General features: G+C 36.3%; 1 protein-coding gene across 9 annotated transcripts in view; it reads right to left on the bottom strand.

Annotated features, from left to right (window-relative positions):
• CCDC91 (coiled-coil domain containing 91) overlaps window positions 1-21,361 on the bottom strand; it is a 304,590-nt gene that overhangs the window by 215,100 nt on the left and 68,129 nt on the right. For all 9 annotated transcript variants that reach the window (XM_037020378.2, XM_073223944.1, XM_073223938.1 and 6 more), the window contains exons 2-3: window positions 9,734-9,776; window positions 7,492-7,570 (exon numbers count right to left, since the gene is read on the bottom strand). In XM_037020378.2, the coding sequence (XP_036876273.2) occupies window positions 7,492-7,570; window positions 9,734-9,763 (109 nt within the window). In that variant the 5' untranslated portion in view covers window positions 9,764-9,776. The remainder of the gene's footprint in view (window positions 1-7,491; window positions 7,571-9,733; window positions 9,777-21,361) is intronic.

The raw sequence follows: 21,361 nt of genomic DNA on the forward strand, positions 1-21,361 counted from the left end.
GCTTTGTAGTAGAGCTTGAAGTCTGGGAGCTTAATTCCCCCTGCTTTATTCTTCCTTCTCAGAATTGCTTTGGCTCTTTGGGGTCATTTATGGTTCCATATGAATTTTAGAAGAATTTACTCTGGTTTATTGAAGAATGCTGTTGGTATTTTGATAGGGGTTGCATTGAATCTGTAGATTGCTTTGACAATATTAATTCTTCCTATCCATGAGCATGGAATGTGTTTCCATTTATTAGTGTCCTCTTTAATTTCTCTCTTGAGTGTCTTGCAGTTTTCAGGGTATAGGCCTTTCATGTTCTTATTTAGGTTTATTCCTAGGTATTTTTGATGGAATTGTGAATGGAACTGTTTTCCTGATTTCTCTTTCTGTTAATTCATCGTTAGTATATAGGAATGCAACAGATTTCTGTGTATTAATTTTGTATCCTACAACTTTGCTGAATTCAGTTATTAGATCTAGTAGTTTTGGAGTGGATTCTTAGGGTTTTTTATGTACAGTATCATGTCATCTGCAAACAGTAACAGTTTAACTTCTTCCTTACCAATCTGGATTCCTTGTATTTCTCTGTGTTGTTGTCTGATTGCCGGGGCTAGGGCCTCCAGAACTATGTTGAATAAAAGTGGGGAGAGTGGGCATCCTTGTCTTGCTCCCGATCTTAAAGGAAAAGCTTTCAGCTTCTCACTGTTAAGTATGATGTTGGCTATGGATGTGTCATATATGGCCTTTATTATGTTTAGGTGCTTGCCCTCTATATCCATTTTATTGAGTTTTTATCATGAATGTATGTTGAATTTTGCCAAATGCTTTTTCAGCGTCTATGGAGATGATCATGTGGTTTTTGTCCTTCTTTTGTTGATGTGGTGGATGATGTGGATGGATCTTCGAATGTTGTACCATCCTTGCATCCCTGGGATGAATCCCACTTGGTCATGGTGTACAATCCTCTTGATGTATTTTTGAATTCAGTTTACTAATATTTTATTGAGTATTTCTGCATCTATGTTCATCAGGGATATTGGCCTGTAGTTTTCTTTTTTTGTGGTGTCTTTGCCTGGTTTTGGTATTAGAGTGATGCTGGCCTCATAGAATGAGTCTGAAAGTATTCCCTGCTCTTCTACTTTTTGGAAAACTTTAAGGGGGGTGGGGATTATGTCTTCTCTACATGTTTGACAAAATTCAGCGCGAAGCCATCTTGTCCAGCAGTTTTGTTCTTAGATAGTTGTTTGATTATCAATTCAATTTCATTGCTGGCAATCGGTCTGTTTAGATTTTCTGTTTCTTCCTGGGTCAGCCTTAGAAGATTGTATTTTTCTAGAAAGCTATCCATTTCTTCCAGGTTATCCAGTTTGTTAGCATGTAATTTTTCATAGAATTCTCTAATAAATCTGTATTTCTGTGGTGTCCATAGTGAGTTATCCTTTTTCATATCTGATTCTATTTATGTGTGTAGACTCTTTTTCTTGATAAGTCTGGCTAGGGGTTTATCTATTTTGTTTATTTTCTCAAAGAACCAGCTCCTGCTTTCACTGATTCTTTCTATTGTTTTGTTCTTCTCAATTTTATTTATTTCTGCTCTAATCTTTATTATGTCCCTCCTCCTACTAACTTTGGGCCTCATTTTTTTCTTCTTTTTGTAGTTTCATTAATTGTGAGTTTAGACTGTTCATATGGGATTGTTCTTCCTTCCTGAGGTAAGCTTGTATTGCAATATACTTCCCTCTTAGCACGGCTTTCACTGCATCCCATAGATTTTGCAGTGTTGAGTTACTGCTGTCATTTGTCTCCATATATTGCTTGATCTCTTTTTTTATTTGGTCACTGATCCTTTGATTATTTAGGAGCATGTTGATGTTGTTAAACCTCAACATGTTAGTGGGTTTTTGGTTTTCTCTGCATAATTTATTTCTAGTTTCATACCTTTGTGGTCTAAGAAGCTGGTTGGTACAATTTCAATCTTTTGAATTTACTGAGGCTCTTTCTGTGAACCAGTATATGGTCTATTCTGGAAAATGTTCCATGTGCACTTGAGAAGAATGTGTATTCTACTGTTTTGGGGTGTAGTGTTCTGTAGATGTCTGTTAAGTCCATCTGTTCTATTGTGTTGTTCAGTGCCTCTGTCTTTATCCTTACTTTTTTTCCTGGTTGATCTGTCCTTTGCAGTGAGTGATGTGCTGAAGTCTCCTAAAATGAATGCATTGCATTCTGTTTCCCCCTTTAATTCTGTTAGTATTTGTTTCACATATGTAGGTGCTTGTGTGTTGGGTGCCCAGGTATTTATAATGATTATATCTGCTTGTTGGTCTGACCCTTTGTCATTATGTAATGTCCTTCTTTGTCTCTTATGACTTTCTTTGTTTTGAAGTTTATTTTGTCTGATACAAGTACTACAAACCCTGCTTTTTTCTTCCAATTAGTTGCATGAAGTATCTTTTTCCATCCCTTCACTTTTCGTCTGAGTCTCTTGTAGGCAGCATATAGACAGGTCTTGTTTTTTTCTCCATTCAGTGACTCTATGTCTTTTGATTGGTGCATTCAGGCCATTTACATTTAGGATCATTATCAATAGGTATGTACTTATTGCCACTGCAGGCTTTAGATTTGTGGTTTCCAAAGGTTCAAGGGTAACTTCCTTACTATCTAACACTCTAACTTAACTCACTTAGTATGCAATTACAAACTCAAAGGATCCTTTTTTTTTCTCCTTTTATTCCTCCTCCATTCTTTACATATTACGTATCATATTCTGTACTCTTTCTCTATCCCTTGACTGACTTTGGGGGTAGTTGATTTGATATTGCATCTGCTTAGTAATTAAAAGTTTTACTTTCTTTACTGCAGTTTTATTTCCTCTGTTGATACCATTTAGCCTTAGGACCACTTCCATCTATAGCAGTCTCTCCAAAATACACTATAGAGATGGTTTGTGGAAGCTAAATTATCTCAGTTTATGCTTATCTGGAAATTGTTTAATTTCTTCTTCAAATTTAAATGATAATCTTGCCGGATAGAGTATTCTTGGTTCAAGTCCCTTCCTTTTCACTGCATCAAATATATTGTGCCATTCTCTTCCAGCTTGTAAGGTTTCTGTTGAGAAGTCTGATGCCAGCCTGATGGGTTTTCCTTTGTACGTGATCTTTTTTCTCTAGCTGCTTTTAAAAGTCTGTCTTTACCCTTGATCTTTGCCATTTTAATTACTATATGTCTTGTTGTTGTCTTCCTTGGGTCCCTTGTGTTCGGAGGTCTGTGCACCTCCATGGCCTGAGAGACCATTTCCTTCCCAAGACTGAGGAAGTTTTCAGCAATTACCTCCTCAAAGACACTTTCTATCCCTTTTCCTCTCTCTTCTTCTTCTGGTAGCCATATAATGCAAATATTGTTCCATTTGGATTGGTCACACAGTTCTCTCAATATTCTTTCATTCCTAGATTTCTTTTTTTCTCTTTGTGCCTCAGCATCCTTGTATTCCTGTTCTCTAATTTATATTTCATTTACTGCCTCCTCTACTTCACCTAATCTTCTTTTTTTTTTTTAATTAATTTTTATTGGAGGGTAGTTGACACACAGTATTACATTAGTTTCAGGTGTACAACACAGTGATCACCTAATCTTCTTTTAATTCCTTCCAATGTATGTTTCATTTCAGATACTGAATTCTTCAATGTTTATATCTCATTCCTGAATTCCTCTCTGAGTTCTTGAATTATGCAGTTCCATGATCATGTTTATGATTTTTATTGTGAAATCTCAGGAATATTAATGAGTTCAGTTTCTCTTGGCCCTCTTTCTGGTATTTTAGTTTGGACCAGGTTCCTTTGACATTTCATGTTTGTATGTGGTGCCCTCTAGTTCCCAGAAGCTCTGGGGCTGCTCATCCCCTGGAGTGACAGTGGGGGTCACAGGTGTGTGGCTCTGGTGCCTGGAGGGAGGAAAGAGCTCTTTCCTGCTTCCTGGCTACACTGCCTGCCCCCACTGCCAGGGCCAGTTGGCCAAGCACACAAGGAGAAGCCTCTATGCTTTGCACTTATAGCTGCCGTAGGCAGGGTCACCCTCTGGTTGGCTTGGCACACTGGGGGGGGGGGGGGGGAGCCAGTTTGTTTGCTGGTGCCAGCTGAGAGGAAGGTGCACCAGGCTGTGTATGATGGTGGGGGGCCTCATGTCTGCATTGCCAGCCAGGGGCATGGAGTGCCTGAAGCTCCTGAAAGTTCCCAACCTGATGAGCAGAGCGCACCTGGACAATTTTGCCCACCTGTCCTTTCTCCTGTTCAGCAAGCTCTGTGCAATCCTTGCCCCTTTAGCAGCCCTCTCACTTTTAGGAAGTCTCTCAGACTGCCCACCTTCCTTTTTTCCCAGAGCAGCCGGATGTGGATCCCTGTTTTCCACAAACGACTGGAATCTCAGTCTCTCCAAGTATTCCACCTGTCTTAGCTTTCCAATCCCACTAATCTCCAGAGCACCATGTAATGTAGGTTTGTGCTCCCAGAGCAGATCTCCAGGGCTGGGTGTTCAGCTGTCCTAGGCCTCCACCCCCTCCCCACACTGTTTCTCTTCCTCCCTCCGGTGAGCTGTGGTGGGGAAAGGGTTTGGGTCCCTCAGGATCACGTCTTTGATACTTTACCCTTTTCCTTGAGGTCTGCTGGTTTCCCAGGTGTAGGCAGTCTGCTGCAGCCTTCTTTGCTGTTGCTCTTTCAGGATATGATATATTTGCTATATATTCATATTATATGTGGTTTGGGGAGGAGGTTTCCGTTTCACCTCTCACGCCATCTTTAATCCTCCTATCTGTTTTAGCTATCATAAAGGTTCCTATCTTTTCTGGACTTCAGTGTAGAAATGATTAAATTGTTATGCTAATTAGTTGCACACATCCATCTTGTCTAAATAACTTCCAGTTATCTGCATCAGAGGCAAACTCTCCAACACCTAGAGGAAGGCGATCTTCCTTCAACAAAGGAGAAAGATCACTTTGGCTCCCATGGTAACCTATCACACATGTAACCTCAGCTCTTGGACACGTTCAGTTCCCTTCAGCTCTGCAAGTCAGTGAGGAAATCCACAAAAAGTACTTTCTTCAGATCTGATTTTTTTTAAGGGAGTATGGGAAAGACTCTGAGTGTGGGGGTGTGTGTGTGTAACTAGAGTGATTTCTTTAATTCTCATTTCATTAGGCTTTAAGATCATGACCTACAAACACACAGATTTATGTACATGTGACATATAATATTCAATCTTGAAGAACAGGAGTTACATAATTTACCCACAATATGTAATTCTTTATACATTGCCATAATAATTATAGGAAAACAGACTGTTCCCACTTTCATACAAATCAGAGAAGTACAATTAGGATTCACCTTCCCATATACTGAAACCATTTCCTTAAAATCCATTTAGAATTGTGTGTTTTTTCTCAGTCTCAAATCTCACTGACCTCTCCATAGCCTTTGACACCAGTAACCATACCTTCTTTGAAATCTTGTACTAGTGTTGCAGCAGTTACACATTCTCTTTTTATCTCTCAAATCTTCAGTTTTCTTCTTCCTCCTTCTCACTAATTATGGACATCCAATTTCTCTACTTAACCTATTCTCTCTACATACTATTTTCTCCACTGATCTATAATGTCAATTGTCATTATCAATGGAAAAACTCCAAAATCAAGAACTCCAACCCTGACTTTTCTCCTGAACTCCAGGTACCTTAAATACTCATGACTAAGACAAACTCATTAAGACCTCTTGCTGTCCCAAACTAACTGTTAAATTCTCTATTTCTGTTCATAGTAACAGTACTCTTTCAGAACCAAAACAGGAAACCTCAAAAATCAATTTTAACTCCTCCTTCAACCTTAAATCCAATTGGCCAGCCAGTCTTCACATTGTTGTTGTTTTTCAAAAACCAGTTACTAAAAAAGAACTGAGGTAGAATCCAAAGGACTAGATTTCATTTCTAAACATATTTTATCTTTATCAAACTCCTAAATATGCAGAAACCATCATTTTGTCATCTGTACAGAAGGCATAGCATAATTGCCCTGCCTCCTTCACAATAAACAATAAATGACAGCACACTGAAAATCTTTAATCATGTATAAATCTTCCTGTTGATTTCAACTGCCACCCTAGTCTACTTCATTCATTCACTTACTTATTCATTCGTTCTTTCTATTTTTGATTTCATTATTCTTTTTATAAATATTTCCTCAGAGCCAATTGTAAGCTAGGCTCTATGCTCAGCATTTAAGACCAACAATAGGACAAACAGATAAGAGTGACTAACCCCACAAAATTTATAGCCAAAAATTAAAGTTAGAAATTAGGTATACATACATAGACTTAGAAGGGATCTGTAGGAAAGCTTCCCAAAAAAAATATATACAAGCAAAAAACAACACACAGAACAAATAGGAGTCAGTATGGTGAGAAAGTGGAAGAGTGGCCGTGTTAATAAGCAAGGTGGGCAATTCCAGGCAAAGGAAACAACATATATAAATACCTCACGCAGAAATGAGCATCCTAACTATACCAACCTCTTTCCCACATTTACAGCTTTGTTCCATTTATCTGTCTCCCGTTAAAATCTTTCCCATTCTCCTATCTCTACTTACTGAAATTATACATACCCTTCAAAGCCCAGATCAACAATATATACCTAGCTTAAAGGATAATACTTGGCTCACAGTACACATGAATTAAATATGTGCTCAACGACTGGGTGATGAAATCATCATTGTTCCCAAATCACAAATCTGCTTCATATTACATGTATGAAGTACCTGCCCCATCCTCCCTTGAAATAAAGGGCCTATCCCCACAGTGCCTCCTAATAAGCACTGAAAACATATTTGTAGGATGAATAATTTCAATAACCTAAGATTAGCAGAGCTGTTAAACAATATTTCATCTTCTACTTTTGACTTTACAGTGATTTGGCAGAACAAAATGTCTAGAAAGCTCAAAATATTATTTAGACATGAATTATATTTAATATCAAACATTAGGTCTTCCACAAAATCTCTCTCAACAATGGAATTTATCTTTGTATTTAATTTCTTAGATGGTTTAATTTTAATTTTTAATACTTCTGAATCACTTTTCTGCACAATAACTTCTAAACTTAAATACCAGTGAAGATAAATTATTTTAGAATATTTTTAGAATATAAAAAGGAGTCTTAATTAATGAACTGGGCAACCTAAAAAAATTATTTGGTACCTTACCTTCCTAAAACTAAGATAAATTATGAAATGTAAATTGTATTTTAATTTCAATTAATGTTCATGATACTATGTTTGGAGTCACGCCTCAAGCCACCACTGGAGAATTTGTCATGCAATTCGTTACAGGAAAAAAAAAAAAACCTGGATTAAATCTGGGTCATTCCATTTTTCAGATCAGAGAAGGCCAAGTGCAAATGCAGAAAGAGGCTTTCAAAGAAAATGTAAAACTGTTACATAGGAAAAAAAAATTCCTCGTCACTATATAGTAGTACCTGTAGGAAAAGCAGCCCAAGGAATGGCAGGAGATGTAGTTTGGGTTTCACCATTTCCACCATCAAAAATCTCCGCAGCCTAGAAAACAAAGATAAAATAATTTTAGGAGAAGTTAAAAATGCCATTTAAGCTATAAAGCATCTCACTTCCATAAGCATACTCTCTGTAATACACCACACATCCTCAGATTCATTCTGAACACTGAATTACTCTTCATTTTTCACTGCTATGACCCCCACCACTACCCTCCATCCCAGCATTCATGCTCTACTATCTTTAAGTAAAAGTTTTCCTTCCTTTCTCAAATACATGCCCTGCCAGGGAAATTGTTATTTTTTATATATCCTTAATCACATTTACACTTTTATACTTTATAGCCCAGTACTCTAAACTAACTCACTATATTTACCCATATATACTTAAAAAATCATTTTTCTTAAAAAATCTAGAGAAAAAATCATTTTCATTAATTAGCACAAGACCTAACTCAATGTCAATCTAAAAGAAACAGGATTGGTCTATATTCTTGAATGATCTACCAGCTCAATTTAACTAGCATTCAACATTTAGAGTATCCCTAAAGCTGACATTTTAAATTAACAGGTCCTCATATTAAACAGTGTTAGAAGTACGGGACAGTCAATTACTGAGTATTGAGTTTGTGGGTAAGAGTACAGAGTTTTCTGTCTCTTAACTGTCCAAGTCACAGCAAAACTGTCACTGAAAACAAGAGCCAGAATTTCAGTTTGAATTCTGCACTGAGTTGTTAGCCAAGAAACAGTCATGGGGGCAAATCTGCCACAGGAGCTAAGGTACAGAGAATACAGTAGCTACTCTCTGCAAACTATGAAAAATGAACATGGTTTATATAACCAGGAAGAGAGACCTTTCACATTTCTACAACAGGATATGGAAAGAAAGAAATCTAATAGTCACAGTGAGGTTGGAATGGTTGGTTAACACTGAACCTATATCACACTGAAAGGAATAGACCCATAAGATTAAAACACTGAGGTATACTGTTACTCTAACAAGCACTGCCTATCCACTCGATTTTTTATCAAGCATGGTTTTAAATAAAGGACACTATACTAAGTTTTAGCCTGCAAATAACTGACTTCTAAATAATAAACTGAGATGGTATCTGAAACATATATTTTCTTCAGAATGGAAGAAATCTTAACAGAATTTTAAATGTTATGTTTCAATAATTAAGATGCCATCATCCAAAAATCAAAATATTAGGAATGCAGAAATAAAGGAAATGCAGAAAATCTACAAATGTGCTAAACAAAACCAGTTTCAGATGAAAATGCAGAAAGTATGTTCATATTTTAAACATCTCCATGACAGATATTCAAGATCAACAAAAGAGAAAATGATCCTACCCTTAAAAAACTCACACCTTTCTTTCAGAACACTGAATATATACTTAGTATCTTATTTCTCCTATTAACACATTCATTATACTCTATTTTTAACAATCTCCTTTTTACCAATTTCCAAACTAGGTGAAAGCCTTACTGAGAAAAAAAAAAAAAATTTTTTCCCTATTCACACAGCTCACTTGATGGTAGTTCCAGGACTTGAGCTCAGGCATCCTGACTCCTAATCCAGAGATTTTCCTGCAAAATTATACTGGCTCCATAAAAATGACTGGTTACAAATATTTCAATAAAATGAATACACACTGAAAAGTACTGAGGAAAAGATAGCGCTTCCTCAGCTAACAATTTCCATTTACAAGCATCCAACTCAAACCTGAGAGAACAATGTAACACCACAAACATACTGTAGCTCTGCAAACCACCAAAAGACTATGTAGGTAACAAACTTTATACATCAGGCTTATTACAGGTGTAGACACGAAAATGTGGCACAAATCTTCAACACCCCTCCCTCATCTCACCAGTATCTCCTAATAGACATATATCCCAGTACAGTCATCTGCTGACAATTTTTAAGACCTCTTTAGTGCTTCCACTAGTAGTAGCATTTAATTAACTCAATTTAAATCATTCTGACAGGCATGTTCAATAATAATAAATCGGTTTTAACTTTCGGAAAGCATGTATGTTAACTGTCCGTGACTTCACTTGTTTTATTCCGGAGTTACATTCAAAATGATCAGAATCACGAACATCAATGACCAACAATACACCTTCAAAATAGTGCACTCCATCATGATTCCACAAAGCCAAACTGCTGACGAAAACTAAATAAGGTAATAACAGTGCATACCTCAAAACCACCAAAGTCGTCATCATCCATTTTTCAAGTTCACCTGAAAAATAGCAGAAGACATTGAAAGAGGCCCCCACACAGAGTCATTTATTTACATGTCAAAACACTTCTCTGACTTAAAATATATACCTTTTGATTTGTTAATTAAAACTATTTTTGTTTGGGTTAAAAAACAGGTTTTGACTATATGTGGATGCATTTTTTAACACAAAGACTGGGGGGGTTTTTGGTTAAATTAACCATTCTGGCAAAATGAGCAACTTGTGTGACTTTTTCAGCAACCATGTATTTTGCCATTTTATGTTGAGATGCCAGGAGTGGAAAAATATTCTTTTACATTTTAATTTGCTTTCCCCAAATTGGCGCTAGGGCTCAATTCAATAATGCTTCCTGCTTTTTGCATCTTTTCCTCAGTTGTCTGGCAACATCAGCACAAACTCCAGCGAAGAACAGGACTGTGGTGAATTTTTGGAAATCTGTCCCCCACCACAAAGGTTCTTCCCTCGGTTTCATGGCCGAGGTTGATTTAGATTTTCAAAATTGATCAGCATTTTTGAGCTGTGGCCACAACTTCTGGAGCATTTTGATATGTGTATTTTTAGCTGAAACTGCTTTGCACTTTTGGAAAAATGTGGAGCAAGTTACTAGGCTGATCAAGATAAATCAAGCCATGTATTCATGGGAGACCAAAGAGGAGAAAAACACAAGTGAATACCCAGAATTCCTCTCTTCTTTTTGCCCTTAAACTATGTGAGAGACAAGCAGTAGGATAATATATGCTTTATTTTGTCCTAAATGTATGTCATAAAAATAGGAGAAAACCATGAGTACCTGGGTTTTAAGAAAAGAAGATAAAGGAGAAGTTTTTAATCTGACCCATAAAAGAACTAAAAACCTGAAAAGGTTAAACAATAGATGGTATACATTATAATGAAAAATTAATTCACAATAAATTGTGAAGCAGTAGCCTCAAGTGATACTCTGGTCAGTAATAACTGGTTTCCTTTTCTATCTTTCAAAAGTGAACATACCCAAATATTAATTATAGTCTCTTTGACTCACTAACACAAGATGGATTTGATTACAGGAAACAATCTTCTCCAACTTCTAAAAAAAAACAGCTAAACAAATTAAACCATATGTTAGGCAATAATTCTAAAGGCACTTTCTGGGGCATTTTGCTGTGAGTGAGAAAGTAATAGTAATCTATAGCCATATTTTGCCCTGTCAATGAAATTAATACTATAATGCCTTCAAACATAACTCAAAAAATAGTCAAAAAAAACACAGTAAAAAACATCTCAAGGATTGTTTTAATAGGCAAAGAAAATTTATTTTCATAGAAATTCACTAGGTAATGACACTATAAAAGAAGTTATGTAGACAGAAATACATTATAAAAAGGAAGGACATTAACCAGAACATGATACAAGTATTGTCACCATTACCACAATTTCACTACCTGGTAAAAAATTTTTTTAAGATGTATTTCTCCAAAAATCAATACTAAGCAAGTCATTCACATACAACACTTAAAAATTCAAACCAGACTTTCAAAAACTTCTTATGGTGGTTAGTTGGAAATGGAATTCACATTAATTTTGTATTGCAAGCAAACAGAAATCTGTATGTGATTATATTTTTTCATGAAGAAATTATGAAATGAGTGATATGGATACTGAGAATTAATCAAGTCAAACTATAAACACCAAGTTTGTCTTGCCCATATGTATCCCATGAATCTCAGGAGACAATTAAACTGTATTTTTAGCATCTACAAACACTGTACCCAAATATACGGTTTCAAAAGAATGAAATTTCTAGGGTAATGCTTGTATGTGTTTTTGTAAGTCACATCCCAATAAATTACTTGTAAGGTGTCAGAAAATCTGAAAACAAAAGCAAATGCCTGTGCTTAAATTTCAGCTTCTTCACCTGTGGTGATGAACTAATGCCATCGGTTTCATAAGTACTGACTCAGCTCTACAAAAGAACATATTAATGATGGCTATTTTCTCTACCCTGCAATTTTACATATTAAAATACAGGTAACAGTCTTCCTCTACATTATTTTCAAATAAATATTAATACATTAGAAAAGACAAATGTCTCCTTGGTTTCCTAATAACCATAATTATTTTAAAGCAAAAACCTTCCTTCAAATAATTAAGTTTCAAATCCTACAATAGTTTGTTTCTTTCTGAACATTTTAAAGCACAGAAGGAAGGAAAATTAACAGCACTGATTTGTAAAAGTCAACTTCACAAAATACAAATTCTAAAAATCAGTTTTTAAAAGGAAATATTACAATGTGGGCTTCTTTACAGCTTTAGCTACTCCAATACATTTAAAACATTATTTTATCTATACAATGCATTTATAAAATTTTTAGAATATTTCTAGCACTCAACTACAAGAATGCCATAAAACTACAGATACAATATAACATCACCAAATATGTCTGTTATCTAAGTTACAGAATCATGAGCCTCGCCAAAAAATTGCAGATCATGTAGTTCATTCTTTCAGGGCATGACAAAAAATGAGATGTGTATTTTTCTATGATTGGGTATCTAAATTGAAAGATTTCATAATTTCTAGCTTTTACAATTCTTGGACTTCTTTCCATCTGAATTTAATCTTTTTTGTTGCACTATTGTATCAATTCTCTCCTTTATTATCCTCAGTATCAATATGCTACTGATATTTTATAAGAAAAACATAGACAGACAATGCAACAAATTTTTGTTGAGCAACTCTGTAGACAAAATCACTCAAGGGTCCTCAAGGAGGTCTGGTTTGGGAGGGAAAGCAAGAGTGCATGAAAAGCATACAGATACAAGTAATATGAGAGATGAGACATGAACGAACCTATATAAGAAGAAAAACATCCAGTGTGGGAGGAGAGATTTCCAGACAGTGTTATATCTCACTGGAGCTAAAGTATATGCTTCAGGTAGGAGGAGACATTTGAGATCTATTTCAACAAACCTAACAGTTTTAGATGATCTTTAAGAACATGCATTTTATTCAGGTATTTTGCTCAAAAGGTCCTCTTAAAAGACAGCAAAGATTTGTTTTGACTGTTTACTTCTGCATAAACATAGAGTCAAACAAATATGAAATGTGAAAACTATAAAATAACTGAAATCAAATACAAGGAGATGAATCTGGACAGTGCCAGTGGGCAAAATGAGAATCAATGCATGTTTGTATGAGAGAATCCACAAAAGGCTCATGGGCAGCACTGCAAAGTTGGGTAAAGGTGAAACTCAAAGTAAAAGTTGCAGATATATCCCCAAATCCCCTCCTAGAATCTGCACAACTGGGCACCTTACAACTCCTCATTGTAACAAAAGACTGCATGTTTACTCCCCAGACAGGGTAAAGCTAAGGGTCTCTGGACACTGAGACAGGTGAACTAAGTCTAAGTTGTATTAATGCTGACACCCACTGCCCCAGTCCTCTTTCAGCACTCAGCAACCAGTCTGCCAGCAGCTAGGCTTCAACCTCTAGTCAGCATATTAGGTTCTTCTCTGGACCCTGTCAACCAACCCATAACAAAGGGCCTCATCAGAGGTTCCAAAGATAAACAGCTCACTCAGGTAATACTACTTTAACAAACCCTACCCACTGCACATAACTTCCAATTTGCCCCTGATTTCACTAAAGGCAGAAGAGTATAAAGGTTAAAAGGACCGTTAAAAGAATCAGGCTCCCTGGATTCAAATTCTATCACTGCCACTTACCAAATGCATTACACTGGGCAAGATACTAAAACGTACTGTGCCTCAGTTTCCTCATGTCAAGTAGGGATGATAATAATGGTAACATAACTCCTGAAGTCTTTATGAGGATTAAATAAAATAGATTAAGAACTTAGAATAGTATCTGACACATTCTATGTATTATATAAATAATTGTTTTTTACTAATTTATTAGTAGTACCATACTGTTACATATGAGCAGACTGCAAAGATGTGAAGGAAGTGCCTAATATGAAAAGCAAAGACCAAAACAAAACAAAAAAACCAAAAAGATGGAAGAAACTGAAACTACACAGAAGAGAAATTCTTCAAAGAAATAAAAAAAGCTATAATACCTTTAGAAGGGTAACAGAAGATAGTTCATCAGGAAATAAGAAGAGCAAACCTTACTTTACTTACTTTACTCACTCATTTATTTATTTAGGAGGCAAGGGGCAGAAGGGAGGGGTGCACCAAGACTAAGTTTTGAAAATAAAAAATGATTGCCAAAATGAGTAACTGCAGGATGGAAAATAAAGCTAAGGAAATCTTCTTTAAAAGGAAAAGTATTTTTAAAAAAGAAATCAAAAATCAGAGTACAAACATAAGAAAATTACAAGATCCAATCCCCAGAATGTGCAGTATCTAGTTATTAGGAATTCTAGAAAGACAACAGAGAAAACAAAAATGAAGAAATCATCAGCAAAATAATTCAAGAAAATTTTCTAAAACTAAAGGATATGATTCCCAGACTTGACTATTCCTCAAGTATCCAAGAAAAGAGAGGTAAAAACCCACACTAAAGCACAGCAGAGACAAGAGAAGATCCTACAAGCTTCCAGAGAAATAAACAGGTTTCATACAAAAGATAAAAAAATATAAGGACATTAACTTCAGAACAGCATTATTGGACAGGGAAAGAAATAGAGCAATGTTTCTGAAGTTGTCACGGAAAGTGATTTACAACATAAAATTGTAAAATCAGCCAAACCAACAAGTAATTAAGTTTAGGAATGAATAAAATCATATTCATACCTGCGAAGTCTAAAAAAAATACATATTTCCCAAACACTCTTTCCTAAAAAGCTATGGAGTAAACCAAAGGAATAAAACATGAGAAAGACAGGATTAGGAAACAGCAAATAAAGTAGAAAGCAAAGGGAATTCTCCCAGAATATTTGTTGAGTAGGTTCCTAAGATACCTAAGTAGCAAGAATAGAGAACAAGCAATCCTAATTAGGGCAGATCCGAGAGCTCTGGGGAGATGCATTCAAGCAAATGAAATTAATAGACTGTCTCACGTGTTTTAACCATAGTAAGAGTAATTTTAAACAACTGAGGGAAAATTTAGGGTTAAATTAGTGATTAGAAAATTAAAGGAAAACAGAATACAATATGTTGCACAAGAAATGTAAATATTATATACTATGTTTTTTAGTTGTGACATTTACAAAATTGTAATAAATTAAACAACAAATAACCAACCGCACCAAAATTATAATAAAACCATATTGGGAAGGTAAGAGAAAGGAGAGGAAGTAGGTGGTACAGGGTAGAGGGAGTGGCGAAAGACAGCTAAAGCCTCATCGTCCAAACTGGAAAGCTGACAGGCATAAAACTGAAAAACCAAGAAGCAGCAATAATAAGGATGTTATTTAGAGGCACACTGGTTACTTAGAGATAAACAGAATCAACTCTGTGTGCTGACAGCTTGCTTCTAAAAAGCAAGAAATAGAGAGGATGGAAAAGAAGGAAGGGCACAGGAGATGGTCCTGCTTCATAACAAGCCTTTTAAAACTTTAAATAGTGGACGCACATAACTGGCGTTTCATAAATAACAGTATAAAAAATATCATGGCACAATGAGCCAACTACCTATTTTTATCTAAATACTCGGGAAAAAAATCATTTTTTTAACAAAACTAACACTAAAAGAGGCTTAAATGCTTCAAACTAGCATTTAAACAGTGACTAAATTACAAATTTTCATATGAATGTCTTTTAAAACATTTTCCCATATTACAACTATTTATGCAAAATGTAAAAGCACATTTCAAACACTGAAGTTCCTCAAAACGTAACAAAATGAAAAATAATGCCAACAGAGAAAATAAAAAGACACTTAGGTAACTGACTTCAAAAAAATATAATTTCCAGAGATCATCGAACTTTATCAGTCATCCCAAAGTGCCCTACTAGTTACCACTGTCCACTTAGCATTTAACTCAATCTCTATCCCATCTGGGAAACTACTGGCTACCAACATCCTCATGATCACAATATTTTTCCATTTGATCCTGTTTCATGCCATGTTTCCTAGAAGCAACAGCCAAGTGATTTTCTTTTTTTCTGACTGTCCCAAGCAAACATAAATTGTTAAAAGGAAACAGAACAAAGGAAATACACAAACACACACACTCTCTTAGTTAAGGTTAAAAATGAATGGCTATTAAGACTGAATTAATTGGAATTATCTAATCTTATAAAATCAGAATTTCAGGTTTATCTGTTCAAGGAAATTGTTTACCTAAACTTCTATAATAAGTTCTTCTGAGGTAGTATAGGGACCATTTTTTAATTTTTTTTTTTTTTTTACTACCCTAGCAACTAGAACTGAACAGCTCCTAGCACATAGTAGGGGCTCAAAGAACACTTCTGAATTTATGCTTTTGGAATAAATAAGTGAATGAAAGCAAAGGAGAAGCTAATAGTTCCCACATGACTTCCCTTTCTCTCTTATTTCTCCAAAAATAACATGTAGGAGCTCGAGCAGTAGAAGATCAAGTTGCTGGCACTAACAGTTCTACCCATATTAAGGCATTAGCTTGAAGGTCTACATCTGAAGCTAAATTGTATTGCTACACTCCTCTCTTCAGGATCCAATTTTTATTGGGGCTAATGATAATTTTGAAACTTACTATATAAAGCTGAATTAAAGAACTACTGCTAACTATAAATACTACTGCCAATGGCAAAACATTATCATATTTAAAAATAGCAGATATGTATTCACTATCTGAAAAATATTCTGTTCATAAATGATCAGAAAGGAAAACCTCCTAACCACTAATAATTCTAATAACTAAGCATTTTCATTTACATAATTTTCATCTGTGCTATCAGTTAACTTTTTCTTTTTAGCAGATTTCATTCAGAAAATGTACATGCCCCAGAAGATAAGGAAAATCAAAAATTGGAAAGTACTTAAAGACTTGCAAACCCTTGTCTACTTTGCAACCTCTTTGGTTAGTACTTCTGCCACCTCCAACTTGTTAGCAGCAATCTTTCCCTTGGTCGATGTACCTGTGACCCTATTTCATTATCCTCTCTTTCACAAAGTGCACTCACTCTCATAATCTTATTGCACTGCCCAAATTTTCCAGAATTAACCACCTCACTTGGGCTAATCATTATTTCCCAACCAAATAATGAATATTCTTGTGTGGACATCCTGCCAAGTCAACTCAAAATTCTCCCTGTATGAATTGTACTCCTGTACAGCAAAATATCAGCCTCAATGAATGTTACTGGGTAAATACATCACCTCTTCTTGTTAACTGAGTAAAAAAGTGGCATCTCTTTTCCGTACTGTATTTGTCTCCTTTGCTGCCTTACCCTTGGGTCCAAAAGGAAAAAAAGGAAACGAGGGGGCTTCTGCTCATCCCTGCAGCCCTGCACACAGGGCTTGTTGATCATCAAAAGGAATTTTGTTTAGTTTGGGGTTTCTGCAAATAGCTCCTGAATCTTGCCTTCTCCAGGAGATAGAGAAATACCTATGGAAATAATGACTGCCTCATCACAGAGTTTTAGGAACATTGTGACCAGACCTAGGTGGGTGAGTCAACTAACCAAGGACAGAGAGTTTCTCAGCTCTCCTCAGACCCTTGATGGCACCCAGATATCTGCAGCCTTCAGTCACCCACTAACCTAATCCCCATACTGCTCCCCTTTCCCCTAACATAAAAGAAGCTTGCAATCAACCCTGAGTTAAGATGAGGCTTTAGGACATAAGTCCAACATCATCTCAGTCTGCTGGCTTTCCAAAGAAAGTCACTTTCCTTGCCCCAACACCCGGTCTCTCAACCTACTGGCGTGTCATGTGGCGAGTGGCATGAGACTGGACTCAATAACATTCTCACATTAAAAGAGGACACAGGTCTTTTCCTGATAGAAGGAAACAAGACTGAAGAAATTCCACAATCCCATTCTCTTTACTAAGACAAAAATAATAGTAATAATGATATGAGCAGAACATCCATAGGTTTGTTGCAATCAATTAGTCAACATGCATGCACAGTACAAGCTTTTTGGGTGAATCACTGGAACTCTGTGACCATAAAGAGTGTACTCTTCCTCTAGTCTAGCTCCAATGAGAGAAGACTTCCACCAAAGAAAAAGTTCATTTTCTTAGCATAGGGATGTCCTTTTTAACCTGTGACTGGATGAGTCAATTTAATATAGCAGAGAATTTGTGGGAGACCCCATTTCAGCCTCAGTCCAAGCCACATTTACATTAAACCTTTAACAATAAAGCCACTTTCCTGATTCCTATGACTCAGTTCCATTTCTCAGCTGATTCAGAATCCAAAGTAGTTACAAGGCAATGGAAACGGTTCCCCCCAAGAACTACCAACAATATCCAATAACCCGTCTTCTGCTGAGAACTATCAGAGAATTCACTGTACAATTCATGTTCCGCATCTTCAACTGGATTCACAATGCTGCCTATCACACCCACTTCTCTAAGGCTCTTTCTCTCGTTCCCCAGAAGCTACTTCAAAGATTCTTCTCTCTCCTCAAACTTATCTTTCTATTCCTTCCAGGCATCAAAGCACATGACCAGCCTCCTGCTAAACAGAAGTCATTTCAAGAGAAGCTCCTTAACTTCCTTCTACCAAAGCTATTACCTACCAGCTATTCCACTTCGTTCTGCTGACAAAGAAAGAGGAATCCCTCCACCTACTTTGAGGCTAAGTCCTTCATGTGCTCTCAAAGACCTGGCTCTCATAACTGCACCCTCTCTTAAATATCCAACTCTCCCCTACTGCTTGGCTCCTCCCTAAACACTGAGACATGTTCCAGATCCTACATTTTTAAAAATGAAACAAAACAAAAACAAAAGCAAAACCATCAACTACACATTCTTCTTCAACCACAGCCCTCTCCTGTTCACAGCTCAACTTCATAAATGTTCTATTCTTACAGCCCATGCCTGCAACCAATTATTCCTTTACACCAAATGCAAAAACACACTTCAATTCCTTGTCTTACTTAAACACTAACAGCTTTTGACCAGTCTTTCCTTCTCCAAACACTCTCACTCCACGGTTTGCAAGACTCCCTATTTCTCTGACTGATTCTTCCCAATCTCTACAGGTTCTTCTACCTAACCTTTAAACGCTGGTGTTGCTCAGCACTGCAACCTAGCCCCGTTTTCATCTCAACTCACATACCCTCCCTGGACTACCTCATTCACTCCTTTGAAGTCATTTACAATTATAAGCTAAGTTCAGATCCATCTCTTGAGCTTCACACACACAACAGACAATCAAACAATTTCTCTTTCAATCTAACAGGCATATAAAATTCAATACAACCAAAACTGAACTCAAGATCTCTCCCATGAACCTCAAATTTACTCTTCCTCCAGGATTCCTTCACCCTGTGACTGGTACTACCATCTATACAACGCAGCTGGCCAAGACAAAAACCTGGAGTCATCTGTCTCCTCCCTCTCACTCTATATATCCTGTCAATCACCAAATCCTTAATCCATCACCTCCACTCAATCTGCAATAGCTTCACTTCAGTTAAGGCTATCATTATCTTTCATCTGGTTTATAGCAACAGCCTTCAAAACAGTTCTCTGCTCCTGTTTGCCCCTTTCTACTCCACTCTCCACTCTGCTACCCAAGTGATTCTTCTAAATTGAACATCTTTTGGTGGCTCCTCATCATTTTATGGATGAAGCCAAACTTCTTTCTTAACATGAACTAATGAACCTTTGTAACCCAGTTGCTACCACCATCCTCATCACTAGCACATCCATATCTTGTAGTCTTCCAGGAATTTGTATTTGAGCCAGACGACTCTGATCGAATCCCCACACCTCTCTCGACGACAGTGTGCCCGTATGTAAAATGAACAAGGTGATTAGATGACATCTAAGATACTGTATTATAAAATCCTCTAAATATAATATTCTATGACTAAAATCAAATTCCTCTCTTCTCATGAAGGACTTTCTACATGCTTTCTCTTCTGAATGTTATTTAGAGTTGTGGTCTAATTCGATTCTGAATGTCAATAGAATTATCATTCTCTAATCCATCCTGAATGCAGAAACTAGGCATCACCTTTTATTCATCACTTTACACTTTACACCATATGCCATTCAACCCATGTTATTTTGCCCACTCGTCCTTTCCTTTCTCCTCCCGTGACTTTCCTTGGGACTCAGTTATCTATCACTATTTCTTGAACATTACCAAAGCTTATTTCTAGTCATTCTGCTCTCCAATCCACTCATCACAATGAGTAACTCTTTCTAAAACAACAAAGTTTTAAACTGTAAGACCATCATCATGTCAATCTCAACACCAAATACTTCAAAATAAAAATGACAAATCCATGCCTCTTATGGACATGAACTTGGAAGCCTCCTTTATAAGCATAACGACAAAGTTGTGACTTCCACTGGCACTAATGACTAAAAGTAAAAACATGTTCTTAAAAAAGCCTACACAATTATATCACAATATTAAGACACAAAAGAGTACTCTATACAATAAAGTATTGGGTGACCGCTCAGTAAAAATCAGTGTTGACAATATTATCAAGTGCAGATCACAATGTTCTAAGAAAATACTTCATATCTCTCATGGTCTTATAGGCTCTTGCCTGTTTTTTTATTTATAATAAAGTCATTCATCTGGACAAATATATCTAATAATCACAGCTACCTGGAACATGGCTATTCTGACACTGTAGGCACAAACTCTTTTGGGTAGACAACAGTGATTATAAATGCAATACATCAGTGTTCAAATACTTTATTCAGACAGTTTGAACACTTGTTGGAAATTTGTTTGCTCTTCTATTAGATACAATTAGGTCTCCAGTATCCCTCTGACTTCACCAAACTTCCCCTGACTCACTCTTCTAACTACATAATCTCCCACTCATACTCCTGCCTCAAGGCATCTGGTTGCTTTCTTACTATTCAATAAAATCAGCATATGTAAACTCATCACCCAGCATAAAACTGAATACCCCAACAATAAATTACATACAACTCCTCTCTGTACCTCCCTCAACTCACAATCCTCAATGTATTTTTCATAATTCTCTTGCTTTCAAATCAGTGAAGTTTCATCTTATCTATACCTACTATTATAAAGCATTTTTTAAGCTATTTTTAAAAGGTATCTTATGACATATAAATTTGAGGGGCTTTACTTTTTCACATAACATTACACTACTATTTCAGATACCATTCATTTGACTACTATATCACAATTTTTTAGTCACTTTCCTGCCAATAGATATTTGAGTGGTTTATAATATTTTGTTCTTGAGAACAGAGCTGCTATGATCATTCTCCAACACATCTACTTTTGTGTATCCACAGAATTCCTCCAGGTATATGCCTTCAAGCACAATCACTGGGCTGTAAGATTTGTCTACGTTTAGCTTCACAGGTTAATGAAAAACTATCTTCCAAAATGGCTGCACAAATTGTACTTGCAGAAGCAACGTATAAAAGTACTGTGAGGCGGAGCCAGGATGGCGGCGTGAGTAGAGCAGTGGAAATCTCCTCCCAAAAACACATAGAGCTATGAAAATATAACAAAGAAAAATCTTCCTAAAATAGAGACCA

Source organism: Manis javanica, chromosome 15 (genome assembly GCF_040802235.1).
Source record: "Manis javanica isolate MJ-LG chromosome 15, MJ_LKY, whole genome shotgun sequence".
Taxonomy (NCBI): domain Eukaryota; kingdom Metazoa; phylum Chordata; class Mammalia; order Pholidota; family Manidae; genus Manis; species Manis javanica.